General features: G+C 39.7%; 2 protein-coding genes across 2 annotated transcripts in view; one reads left to right on the forward strand and one right to left on the reverse strand.

Annotated features, from left to right (window-relative positions):
• LOC144630189 (uncharacterized) overlaps positions 1-3,429 on the reverse strand; it is a 28,677-nt gene extending 25,248 nt beyond the window's left edge. Inside the window, exon 1 of the mRNA XM_078488499.1 lies at positions 2,577-3,429. Within this exon, the coding sequence (XP_078344625.1) occupies positions 2,577-2,709 (133 nt within the window). The 5' untranslated portion in view covers positions 2,710-3,429. The remainder of the gene's footprint in view (positions 1-2,576) is intronic.
• LOC144630232 (uncharacterized) lies at positions 170-13,117 on the forward strand. The gene is made up of 13 exons (XM_078488566.1): positions 170-338; positions 4,793-4,855; positions 5,005-5,214; positions 5,333-5,444; positions 6,107-6,288; positions 6,458-6,769; positions 6,914-7,366; positions 7,821-8,093; positions 8,593-9,042; positions 11,095-11,364; positions 11,495-11,791; positions 12,335-12,403; positions 12,753-13,117. The coding sequence occupies exons 1-13, from the start codon at positions 257-259 to the stop codon at positions 12,821-12,823; spliced, it is 2,844 nt and encodes a 947-aa protein (XP_078344692.1). The 5' UTR covers positions 170-256; the 3' UTR covers positions 12,824-13,117.
• Positions 13,118-13,304: the final 187 nt, after the last annotated feature.

Raw genomic sequence — 13,304 nt, forward strand, 5'->3', positions numbered from 1 at the left:
CCTTCACAAAGTTTATTTCACCTGCTTTCAAAAGCATTTTGTATAAGTTTCTACCAAAAAGTAAAACTACAACTTTAAAAAAATCACTTCAAAATAATTTGGGAACTACGTTACCTATTTCTCTGAAACACTATCTCTTCTCAAAGCAGGTGGCCTGTTTATACTACAAGAGTGGAACGATTTACTCAGTGGCATTTTTAACTGACTCAGGCTTCTTTCTCGATTTTTAGTTTCTTCAATGTAGTCATCACGTAAAATGAAGTGTCAAGCTGCCCTTTTTTACTTAAAAGTATATATTTTTCTTTTGGTGACATCTTCAAGTTGTGGTAGCCAAGCGGGTAAGCTTTCTTTTATTCTTGACCTTGTGATTACGATTTGCACTAATTGTTTCTTTTACCTAAAACGACGGACCTCTGGTTTGACTAAGTAAGACATAGACAAACGCCCCCCGCACCGTTAGTCTGTGGTCTTTCAGTAAAATATTGTATTTATTTAAAGCTTGCTAACTTCTTAATCTTGAGAATTAACTACCGATCGCGATCTCTATAACTAATCGACACTTTTACTTTAAGCATTTTCTTCAAACTGAGACATTTTTTAACAAAGATTGTTCAGCTGCAACGCGACGTACGTTCATGCCTGAGAACTAGAATGACATTTAGCTTACCTTTAAATTCCTCGCATGTCACTTAGGTCCTATATATCAATCACGTAATAATTTCTCTTTCTATCCCCGGTCTAACTTCCCTTGCATCTTGCATAACATATCTGTTATTATGTGACCAAAACAATGTGTTACACAATGACCAGAGTAATTTATCATTTTTGCAATGTGTTCAAAACGAACATGGTTCAAACTTTCGCAAAGACATATAATGGGCTATTTGCACGGGTTTGTCTGCTCATTTACCACAGTTTTTTAACCAGAAGCCGTATATTCTTTTCGTCCTATTTAACCAATTTTCACCCCAGCTTATTTATTCCAACCATATCATCTCAATAACGTTTTGTAGCTAGGTTGCTCTGTGTATTTGGTGCTCTTTTTCTTTTAATGCAATATTATATACAGACACAAACATGTCAAGACAGTCCAAAAAGGGAATATATGTTAATCGGGTTCAAATAACACAAGCAAGAAAAATAATTGAAACCACCAGCAAGAACTATAATCTGGAGTAAAATCAGTTAACTCGTGCATGTTAACGCCACCCGCAGGAAATTGCTCGAGAAAAGCTGGTCTCTTCTTTCTTATAATCGCTACACATCCCTATGACTTTTTCTTTTTCCAAAGTACTAGCTATAGAATCTTATGTAAACATATTTCACAAGAACCTCATATTTCCCCTTTATTTGACTTAATTTAATTTTACTTCAGGGTTGTCGCTGACCCAGGGGAGGGGCCCGGGTGACCCAGGAGAGCGGCCCGGGTGTCTGGGACCCCACTTTAATTTTAGTCCAACTTGAGGCCCGTAGGGCCGAAAAAATTATTTTCGAGAGCGGGCTTCCTCTTATTCCAGGGTCTGGGCCCCCAACTTATCTTAAAATCTCGATACCTTAGTGAAAGGAAATAGTCAAAGAGGCGCTGTTGAGTTGACTATCGCTCAAAGAAAATGAGGGCGAGAAGTCTAACTGTTTTAGTGGAAACTCTCAGTGAAGGATAATTGCACTCCAAGACCTGACATTTTATGCACTTTTAAGCAAAAGATTGTCCGTTTAAGAGCAATACATGAGCTAGTGTTCTTTCAGCGAATACGACACAACGGGAGAACCACTTCCATAGAACACGGCTGCGTTTCTAGTAATACTATACAGAAATTGTTATTTAACAATTATTTGCCTAAGACGAGGTGAATCTCGGCGAATATACTGTTTCATTTATTTCCCCGTGATTGGTATTAAAGCCAAAACACGTCTATTGCATCCTTTCATATTAAAACAAGGGTCCAAAGCCTCCATTGAGTCCAAGTTTTAATACTTTTATTATTATTGCTGTAATAATAACAGCCTATAAAAAGTACAGCTGATTGTGATAATAGCTTAGTGAGCTCACTAAGAGAATAGTTATCAACGTAGATTGATAAAGAAAAAAACACGCAAGTCTGCACTCAGGAAGCCTGTCATTCTCGTCAGGGGCACAGTGACAGACCAGTTAGAGAGTTCATGCATAATTTTGACGACAAACGTAGGGTGAAAGCGCGCGCGCGGGGAGAAATTACACTAATCTTTGTATCCGTTTTGTACCGAACTGTTCAACGAAAAAACCAACCCAGGGTGAATCTCTCTAACCACGTTTCAAACTGCGGTACCACAGCTGGCCCTACGCGCCTGAGCCGACAAATATCAATCTATGTAGACTAATTTTCTATACAATATTTGCAAACAGCAAAAGTCCAGTGTCCGAGGTGAAACAGGAAAAGTTCGTTATTTTCGTTTAAAGTTTCGACGATGAAATAAAACGAATAACATGAGCAAAAAGTATTTCAGACCCGACAAGCGTTACACAACTAAGTTGTATATAATATTACAAGGCTTGCTTTTCAAAATAAATTAACATACAGCAAAAATAATAAGCTTACCAACGGAAGGATAAGAGCCAGTCGCGGAACAATCTCGTTTGGTCGTTTTTATTTTCAGGCTCGCGACAGTAACATGCACGCGCGTACCTGGTTTAAATGATCGCGTTGTGAGCGCGCGCAACCTGGATCGCATACAGCTTCGCAAGAGACAGAAAGAAGGAATCCTTTGAACTTTGAAATTGTTATGTTTTAAAGTTTGGTTTTGGATTTTTAGAAGCGAAGAATTAGTTCCATCTTTTTGGGCTCCATTTTTTGATATTCAAACCAAGTAGTATTGGAACTGACTAGGTTCCAATATCTTGGCTTTTTGTAAGTAGCAGATGTAGACCTCATCCACAAGTGAACAAGTGAATGGAAGGCCGACCAGAAATCATGTACCAGTGACATGATCATCTGAGAGACCAAACCAAACAAATGAATGCAGGGAGTGGAGGCTACATCCTGTTGACTGCATGACTATAGGCTCTGATTTAATTTTTATTTAAATTTAAGCGAATGAATAGTTCCAACGTTGCGGGCGCCATTTTTTGATATTCAAACCAAAAAGTGCTCGCTCCCGTACGTGAAAATCAGTTTGAATCAGAATTTTATACACTTATTATTTTAGGCAATAAAACGGAACAAAACAAACACTACGAAAAAGACAGTTATCTTGTACCTTAATTTGATCGTTCGTGACTTCTGACGAGCAATTGTGCGAATCTTCTTTAATTGAGTAGCTGCCTTCAGCACTATTTCTTGAAAATATTTTCGGTTCAAAAGCCTTGGTAGTCATTTATCAAAATTCCCAATGTTTTGAATATCCAGGAATTGAAGTGATTTCTTTCCAATGAACAAAAATTCATTCAGCAAATGCCGCCATGTTTACTTACCTGGATGACAAAGACGACGTGACTTGGTGGCCAAGCCTTGAAATGCTATTAAAGCGTCATAAACCTTTTTGTCGACCAATCGGAATTTTTTATTTAAATTATCACCTCTGAAAATTATACTAAATATGATTCACGCTAAAAAGCAAAAAAAAAAAAACTGTTTTCAATGGGATGCAATCCACCAAAATAACGATCGTCTTACCTTGTCACATTTGTACTTCTAAATTTGTAACAACACAGCTTATATAGTTTTAAAAATGGACCTGTAACCAGGTGGTTGATTCATTAAGAAAATAAAAACGTTACTCTGGTTAAAAATTGTTGTAAAATGTTCGTAAAATATCCGCAATGTCCCAACGTTTCGGCTTAAACTAAAGCCTTCATCACGGGAAAGTGATAAGTGAATAACAAAAAGCACGTTCTTATATAATATGCAAATCGAGAGCTAATGTTTGTCCCTAAAGGCTAAATTTAGAAATTCGTGCGGTAAAAGCATGCCGTCATCGCGATTTAGCGGATTCTTGCAAGTGTTAATTTCCCAAGCCTCCAAAATACGTCTTTTGCGCCAATTTGTGCTTGTACGTAGGATCTTTGACGATTCCCACGAGATGGTGTGGCCAGAATGTTCCGCTAAAGCTGACTTGTGTGAGTGTTTGTTTTCAACTGCTTTTTGATGCTCTTTGAGTCGGGTGGAAAATTTTCGTTTCGTTTCTCCGATGTAGCTTTTGTCACAAACTTGGCAGGGAATCGAATAAATTGCGCCACGAGTCTGATCTTTTGGCACTGGATCTTTTGGTTTGGGAAACAAATTGCCGATGGTTTGGTGTGGTTTTAAAGCAACTTTGATATTATAATTGCTTAAAATTCGCTTGATTGGTTCCGTAGTACCCTTGATGTACGGCAAAATGCAGAAATCTTTTTTGTCATCAGGTGCAGTTGCAGGCGTTTGTTGAGAAGGTCGTTTCGGTTTGCTAACATCAATCACAAAGCGCTTCGGGTAGCCATTCGCCCTGAGTGCCGCGGTCACATGTTGCATTTCCTTTGACTGTTGATCAACAGAAGATGGAATAGTTTTTGCACGATCAGTCAAAGACTTGACCACAGCCCTGGCCAACTCTCCACTAAAGTCTATCGCAAACCGACACACACAGAAAGATATCTCTCGTTTGACTCCCACAATCCGGCTGCTCACGATTTGTGTTATTCTTTCAATGTGTAAGCTTTACGTCTAAATCCACTAAGCAGCTTTTGGTCTTCTTGGGTCAGCGCTAGCACTGATGAAAAAACGTTTGCGAGTAACTACGTTAGTGGATAAATATAATGTTTCTTACTTTCTATTTCCAGGACACGGAGATGACTTTGTTAGACAAAAGAGAACATTTGGCAGCACAGAACCGCCGTGTAACAGTAAGTTAGTCTCTTATAGTTATATAACATACTGTAAGGGTTTCATTTGGGTAAATCCATTTTCCGTTACAGCCCGAGTCTTTGTAGCTGATTTAATAACGATATATCCCAAGTCCTTTGATTACAAACAACTTCGTTCTTCTTTTTAGTGACCCACGGTGTGTACTTGGAAAGATGGGACCGAATAGACTACAAACGAGTCAAGTTTCTGTTGGCGGATCCACGATATCCTAACCTACCAAGTCTTTCAATGTGCGTTCCAACGTTTGAGCAGCCGCAAAAGTGGGCAGACTTCTTTGGCTCTCGCTTGAGGACGTATTTTTCTCCATTTCAGACGGGAAACCATTACTTCTTTCTTTGTAAGATTTGTTTGTTTGTTTTTTTGCTGAACGAGTTTATTTGATTACTAGCTATTACTTTTCTTAAGAAACAGATTTCAAGCCAATATGACTGTGTGTTCAACAATCTCTATTTCAGCATCTGATGCTGGGAGCGAACTGTATATTAGTACAAATGAGAAACCTGACACCAAGACGCAAATAAGTGGAGTGGATGGAGGATTTGCCACTTATCCATATGAGTACGACAGGTAATAACTTGAACGAAATAAAAAAAACATTCCTCAATTTGTTATAAGACTTAGTAATGTGAAACATTCCGACAAGTTACATAATGCCAAATCACAACTACTACATGCACTCGTAATACTTCTTTTAATTTTGCGCAATCCGATTGTATATCAAGGCATCAGAGTGCTTATTGGCTTGAGGTATATGGTTGAATGTCGTCCCTACAGACAGACTCGAGTTATGATTTCAAAAGGTTTTAGAGCTCCAGGGTTGTCCCAGGGACCCAGAGTGTGTCCAAATTAAGGGCTTCGGGCTCTGTAGTATTTTTAAGGGCTCCGCTAACTAATAAAATAACACTTCAATCCGCAAAGCGATGAGGCTTCAGGCTTTATTTACAGCGAAAAATCTAGTGATCCTTTGCTCTAGTTACACCTCCCCCTACCACCCATTGAGACCCTGTCGAGGATCCCTATGTGATGGGTTATGGTGTGGTAGGGTATGTTGTAGTACAGTACTGTACAGTACAGTGCAGCGTGGCACAGTGCAGCGTGGCGCAGCGCAGCGCTGCGCGGCGCAGCGCAGCGCAACGCAGCCTAGAGTAGTGTGATGTGGTGTGGTATGATGTGGTGTAGTGTTGCTATTGGAAGCTTCTGGATTCATGTTGTTACATATTTATTTATAGATACACCAGTCAAAAATCTCTCCCGGTTTACCTAAAGAAAGGCAAGTATTACTACATGGAGGCTGTAATGAAAGACGATCATCAAAATGACCACTTGGAAGCTGCAGTACAGACACCAGACGGGACATTCTACAAAGTGATACCTTCAAAGTTCTTGTGGACAGTATTACCTCCTAAGCCTGGTAGGTCAATTTTGATTTCCCATTTCAGAACGGGTACTCTCACATTTTCTATCGTCACTGTGTATGTGAAAAAAATAACGGGCATACGATTTTCCGGGATGTACGTACAATTTTAACGATCTTAAAATTTGCCAAACGATGACAACAAAGTATTTACTCTTATCACTAGAGCAAAATGCCACCTATCAAGCCATTTTACTCAAAGTAGCAGCAAGAGCGGGAGCAAGAGCTGGTTTATCGTTTGGAGCAAGATGGGGAGTGAAAAGTGGAGCAAAAGCAGGAGCAAAGGCTGGTGCCTTGGCAGGAATGGAGGCTGGAGCATCAGCGGGAGCTAATGCAGGTGAAAAAGCTGCTATAGAAATGACGACAAAAACAATTGAAGACAGTCTTAACAGCTACTATGGAAGTAATGCGCACCAATTCAAAATCACTGTGCAAAATGGAAATGTGGTCTCCGTCAATGGTCCTGCTGCAGGAGGTGGTGGCGGTGGTGGAGGCGGTGGTGGTGGAGGTGGCGGTGGTGGAGGCGGAGGTGGGGCTGGTATTGGTGGAAGTACAGGAGGGGCAGGAACTGCGGGAGGTACAGTGGGTGTAGGAGGCGCATCGGGTGCAGGTGGTGGCGCAGGAGGCGGAGGAGGTGGAGGAGGTGGAGGAGGAGGAGGAGGAGGGGGAGGAGGAGGAGGCGGAGGTGCTGGAGGAGGTGGAGGTGGAGGAGGAGGAGGAAGCACTGGTGGAGGAGGATCGTCAACGGCCGTAGTTGGGAAAGGAGAAAGCGGTGCATCAACGGGAATGAAAGCAGGTGGTCAAGGGCAAGGTACGGCTACCGGAGTCAGTGTGGGTGGTGGCGTGGTTTCCGGGGGAGCAGGAAGTGCAGCAGCGGGATCCTCATCTGGAGCACTGACTGGAGCCTCAGTGACTACAGGAGGTTCACAAGTAACTACTGGCGGCGGTGGTGAAGGTTTTTCTTCAACAACAGGATTTTACGCACAAGCAAAAGTAACTTACAAGTTAAAACCGGGTGAGGACTCTCAAATTAAGGCCAGGGAGCTAGTATGGAGACAAGGAGGCGCAAGCAAACGTGAGTTAATAACAGTTCCTCGTTTTACTAGTTAAATCCTTTTCGTAAATTGGCCTGCATGTAATCGAAGTGGTTTAATTCAGCTTTTGATGACATGAAAACGACCTTTTATTAGTACTTTATTTTAGAAATAGGTTGATAAGAATAAGATTAACTTTTGATGCCGCTTTTTGTAAAACAATTCCATTAAAAGTTTGCAAGTGACGTTACCATGTTTAATACTCTGCATCCGAGACATGACATAATAAGGAACATTTTGACACCTTTTTATAGCTCACGCAAACTGCTTGACTCATGCAAACCTCTGACTCATGCAAACCCTTTGCTGTTTAGTATTTATATCGAGGATGTATTGGCACGGTAAAGCTGCAAAATCATGAAGAATTGTAGCTATATAGGGACAAATATATTTTCAACAACTTAATTGAACAGTTGTTCTTTATTTATTTTACAGTTGTACAAGATGGAATGTATACTGTCCATTCCTGGGATGTCCCGTATCCGCAAGAGAATGGCAGCCTTAACTTCTGTTGGAAATCTTTTAATGGCAAGGTGGCACTTTGGCCGTTTTGTCAAGTATTTAAAATGAGAATGCCTGGATTATATAAAAAGATTAAACCAGGGAAAGAGAGTGTTTCTTTTGAGTCAGTCTGCTTACCGGGATATTTCATGAGACAGAAAAATTATCAACTCATTCTGCAGAAAAGGGATGGATCAGAACTGTTTGGTAGGTAAAATTCATGTCTGTGTCTGTGAGATACCATAAAATCTCCAAGGGCAGCTGTTAGCCCATAGGCCCTCAGCAGAAGCCTTAACAGTGGCTTTACCACTATATTTTTCTGTAGCGGTATGCATAACGACATGAACTTATCTATAAAGCTTTTTCTAACACTACGTGGTGCTTGGCGATTTTTAAATTTTGCATTAGAATTTCCTAATGCAAAATGGATTTTTTAATTCTGTCGCCTTATAGAGCCACAGCAAGACCACAGCATGTGTTCTGTTTTGGCCAGTAGGGACAAAAAAGTTTATAGGTGGACGGATAATTTGTGACAGGTAGCGATGGCGTAGTTGAGTGGTCGCGAAACAAAATGGTGGCAACTTCCCTTTCAGAAGTGGAATTGAAGAACTAAATTAAGGACGGAATACCATAAAAACAAGCGTCGGTTTTAATTAGTGAAAAAGTAAGATTATTTCCCTGTTGATATTCATCTTTCTCTTTACAGATAAAGACAGTTCTTTCAAAGTGTATAAAGTTATGAAATTTAGTTCAAGTTTCCTGCTGAAATCAATGCACCCAGACTGGTATATCTGTCAAGGCAAAGACAAAAATCTTCATGGCTTTACCGATATTCAACTGGACTTTTACAACGGTGACCCCGATGTTCTTGAGCGGTGCGCATTTTCATTTTTTCCAATACCACAGTACGTCAACAAATACAAGAATTGCAGAAACGTTGCTGGACCAGTTGAACATCCCGCGATAGAGGGGCAACCTCTTCCACATCCGCCTCACTTAGTTCCGAAAGCACCATCGTCGCCTGTTCCAGCTCAGCCTACCTGCATACCTGTATGTCCTGCAGCAGAAACTGGAGGGGGAGCACAAGTTGTTAAGGCAACATCTGGATCCACAGTTCCAAGTTTTCCTTCGACGCCTTCAACCACAAGTTCTAAAAGTATAGTTAATGGCCTTATCTATCTAGGAAGACAAACATTTCGTTCAAATATGTTATTTGTTCACGAGTAGCCTGTTCCAGGCTCTCGGTAGTTATGGGAAAGCGAATAACGCGGGTGAGCGAGGAAAAATGAGGCCGGACGAAGGCGTCCCCCCCTCGTTTTTTCCTCGCTCGCCCGCGTTTTTCGCTTTCCCCTTCAACTACTGAGAGCCTGGAACAGGCTAGTTCACGAGCGACTGTCAGGAAAAACCGAGCGAAATTTTGATTTCATGGCAGAAGTTTAAAAATCGATTTCTTTTATTTTCTGTCCGTATATAGGCATAAGGTAGGAATCAAACCCCATTCATTTTGCTTTCGCTAAATGCCATCTTATTTTAAAAAAAAAATAAGAAAATCGGTTTACTTGCTTGAAATAACAAATTTGCCAAATTTCAAACCCGAAACTAGCTGTAATAAACACTCATCGCGTTTGCTAATAAAAAAAATCACAGCAATGTTTTGATAGAAGATAATTTTAAGCCTTTAGCGATACTCCTCAAACTAAAATAATCCAAAAAATGAGGAATGTGTTTTCAGCCGGAGGATAATAAAATCTTGATTTTAATAGAAATTTTCCACGGCATTTTCAACATGTGGTATAATTCAAAAATTTCTCAATCGTCGTTTAATAACACTTTTAGATATTTTTCCTCCTTCAAACATTGTCGCCATGATATGCGAATAATTATTCAATAATATTGCATTGCGTCACTACTGACTCCGTGACTGAGCAGACTCAGTTAACTCAAACTTTTCGTCACGTTTAGTCACGAAACAGTTCGTAGTCCAGAGTCGGAAAGAGTTTAGCGATGCAAAATGAACTAAAATTGATCCTGTTTGGCCTGTATCTCACTCTTTCGTTGAAAAATGGAATAGCTGGAAGAAGTAAGAAAAACGAGCATTTAATTTGAGTTAAAATAACTACTTTCGTTTGTTTCAAAATCAGACTTGTTTTTACAGTTTACGGGCGCTACTCTGTAAATTTGATGGCCTTTGATGCCGTCTTACAGAGATTTCCTTCAATAAACCAAGCCAATTCTCAGGTATGTGTTCGATGAATGTATGCTATTTATAAGGCTAAAACGTTTTCGGCTGTTTTCCATAATCAGGGTAAAAAATGATCGTCCGCACGCATGCATATATATCTTATGTAATTTGTTAGATGAATGTTTTTAAACATTTAAAAATGAGTAATTGAACGAGGATTCAGAAAGTTTGAAGCTGTACCACATGTTGAATAATACCTGTTAATGTGAAAACTTATTCCTAATTTTTGAATTATTTCCGTTAGATGAGTCTTAAGCGTTGCAATTATCTACCAGTGAAAGAAAGAGATTTTTTTGTTGATAGAAAGCGTCCAAACCTCTCCGTGCGGCTGTCTTTGCGAAGGCGATAAGAGTTCACGATAGCGAATTTCGGGTTAAAAATCGGGACACTTTGAGACTCCGACCACGAAAATTAAAACCGAATTTTCACGCCACAGGAATTTTGGCGGAAACATCAGGATTCTTTTCCACCTAAAGCCATCAATGAGAATGAAGGACATCTGTTTTTTAACTTCTGCCACTTCTTTGCAACTTCTTCTTCTCGGTTTTTTCTGACCTGCTTTCTAAAGATAAAGACTAAAAAAATCATCAAGAGATAATCATTTTCAATTCCTTGGTTGTTTTTTCTGCCACCTTGACAAAAAGGAGAGAATACTGGGATATTAATTCGTTCTGCATTTATCAAGACTCTTTTCATACCTGGACGAACTCTGAGTGAATTTCGCTGGAATATTAATAATTTGTTTTCTCAGGTCAAGGTTGGGACCTTCGAAAATAAATTATTTGGAAATAAATTGTTGCTGCATATTCTTCTTTGAGACAGACAAAATTAATATCAAGTTTGTATCATTTACCCAAAAGCCTAAGGAAAAGACATAATTGTGTATACACTTTACATTTGTATATTGTTAGAATAATTAGCACATGGTGAATTATTTGGTCCAATTTCAGTTTTTCTCTATTTCAGAAGCGTGTGTTGCGTTAAACTTCATTAACAACTTTGGACTTCCATTTAAACTCTATTCTTCTCTTAAGCACGAGGCTTACCTTGTCACTGGATCTGGCTTTAAACTCAAACTAATGATAGATCGACCTGAACTACATAGCTATGTGATATTCAATGCTGAAGACTCGGAAGGCAAACTCAAAATGCGTTTGAATGGAAAACAAAGAATATCTGTGCCAGCGGTTTATGGATGTCCTGTGTTCCAAAATGTGTCAGTTACGCCCGGAGAAGGTACATTTATCATGAAACGTTTTACTTTTATTGTCGAACAAAAAAATGTTTAAGTATATATATGTTGCAAATGAACGGATAAATTATAAGAACACGAAATGTATTTTTTTAATTTGATTTGCTACTGCAGGTAAAGCTCCTCAAGAACCATCAGGCAAATTCCCAGGTGTCACATATGGTTCCCATCCATCTACCGTTTATCCGTCTTCGCCTGCGCACCCTCCTCCATTTCCAAAGCAACCATCTTACGCTCCTCCAGCCCCTGTTCCTGTTCCTGTTCCTGTTCCTGTTCCTGTTCCTGCTCCTTCACCGCCACCATCTCCTCTATCTCCTCTCCTATCACCAGCAGCAGCACCACCCAATTATTCACCTTCATCAGTGGGTCCAGCCTCGTCAGTTCCAGTTCCAGGGGCATCATCTAACAGCGGTGAGTCACAATTGAAAGATTACACTCACCTTGTTATAATTCATGTTAGCTTGAATTAAGTCTGTTCTATTGGAAGTCCGGGAATATGACTGCTTCTCCCGTTGTTGTCTATACGCTGGCAAAACACGATTGTGCGTGGCTAAACACTACATAAAATTATAGGTTCTGGGTAGATTCAGAGCCACCTTAACATTTTGAAAATTTAAGGTGGCTTTGAACTCCTCTGATAGATTTTTTTCTAAAAATTGTATAATGACATTCTTATCATAACTCAACAGTAAAATTAGTTTTTACCGATCTCATTTTGAAATATTAGCACATGAAAGCTAAAACTAAGGGTGTTATACCGGATATACCGTTACTATGGTAACCAATTATGTCAAGAATATGATCGCAACTTGTTGACCAATGTTTGGGCATTTGTTTCATATCATTAACGCGATAGCAATTGAGAGTTGTAATAGTGATTCATCAAAGCATAAGGTCAGGGAAATTCAAAAAAACCATTAACAGTCACCGTAATTTCTCCGTATCTCTTGATAGGAAATAGTTATGGATCAATTCACTATCACTACCATTTGCATCCTGACAAGACACCACTTGTTACTTCTGGTAAGTGAGCTACCTTCTGGTACGTACTTAAAAAGCAACAGCCCATTATAAAAAAAGGAATAGCCCGAGCTTGGAACTGAGAAAGTTCAAATGTTTAAATTCGGACGAAGCGATTCGAAACTCGTCGTTTCACTTTGTGCGAGGATAACACTTCTATACAGAATTCGAGGAAAACACTCTAGTTAAAACTTGCTTAAGCAAACCAGACATTTTTTTGGCAGTCACTTTTCATTTCGACATAATATATTGCGAAATTGGCTTTGAACTCCCTTATTTAATTTCAGTAAGGTCATTAAATACAAAACAACTTGCAAAATTTTTCAACAATTTCCTTTTCTGGCTTCCATAGTTTGTCCAACCAGCTGTACTCCGTCTGTATCTGGGTGCCCCGCTCAGTGTCCACCTTACTGTTGTAAGTAAGGCTTGGTGAATGCTCTGAAGATGGATTCAGGCAATCAATGAAGACAGCTTAACAAGAGTAGAGTGATGTCAAAATGGAAACAGGAAAGCATGCACCATCGCCATGCATCATTCGTCACTGCCACATGGGGAAAAGTAAAACTAAACTTCCCCGTCCAGTCCCCGCAAAGATCAAATAAGAGTTACCTATGACTCGCCAAAAAAAAAAATGCGTTCACTTACGTCAATATTTTGAAGCAGAATTTTTTTGTTCCATTCGGTACTTTGCAATGTAAATAAACTTGCCATTGTTTGCGTTTGATTGGCTGGATATTTGTCTTTGATTCGACAACGCTCGCGCGCATGCGATGCTATTAGCAGCCTATGTAAAGCTACAATCTCGGACGAAACCAGTTAAGACAAACGCATTTCACAGATTTTTCGTGAATGTCTAAACTTGCAAGCTGGTTAAAAATATGTTATCCCCTTTGCCCCCTACGCA

This window comes from Oculina patagonica, chromosome 1 (assembly GCF_052425735.1).
Source record: "Oculina patagonica isolate OP01 chromosome 1, crgOcupat, whole genome shotgun sequence".
NCBI lineage: Eukaryota > Metazoa > Cnidaria > Anthozoa > Scleractinia > Oculinidae > Oculina > Oculina patagonica.

Coding starts and splice junctions, on each gene's coding strand:
- LOC144630232 (XM_078488566.1), top strand. CDS start 257: ATGAAGTGTCAAGCTGCCCTTTTTTACTTAAAAGTATATATTTTTCTT. Junction 4,856..5,004: donor CACAGAACCGCCGTGTAACA/GTAAGTTAGTCT, acceptor TCTTCTTTTTAG/TGACCCACGGTGTGTACTTG. Junction 5,445..6,106: donor TATCCATATGAGTACGACAG/GTAATAACTTGA, acceptor ATTTATTTATAG/ATACACCAGTCAAAAATCTC.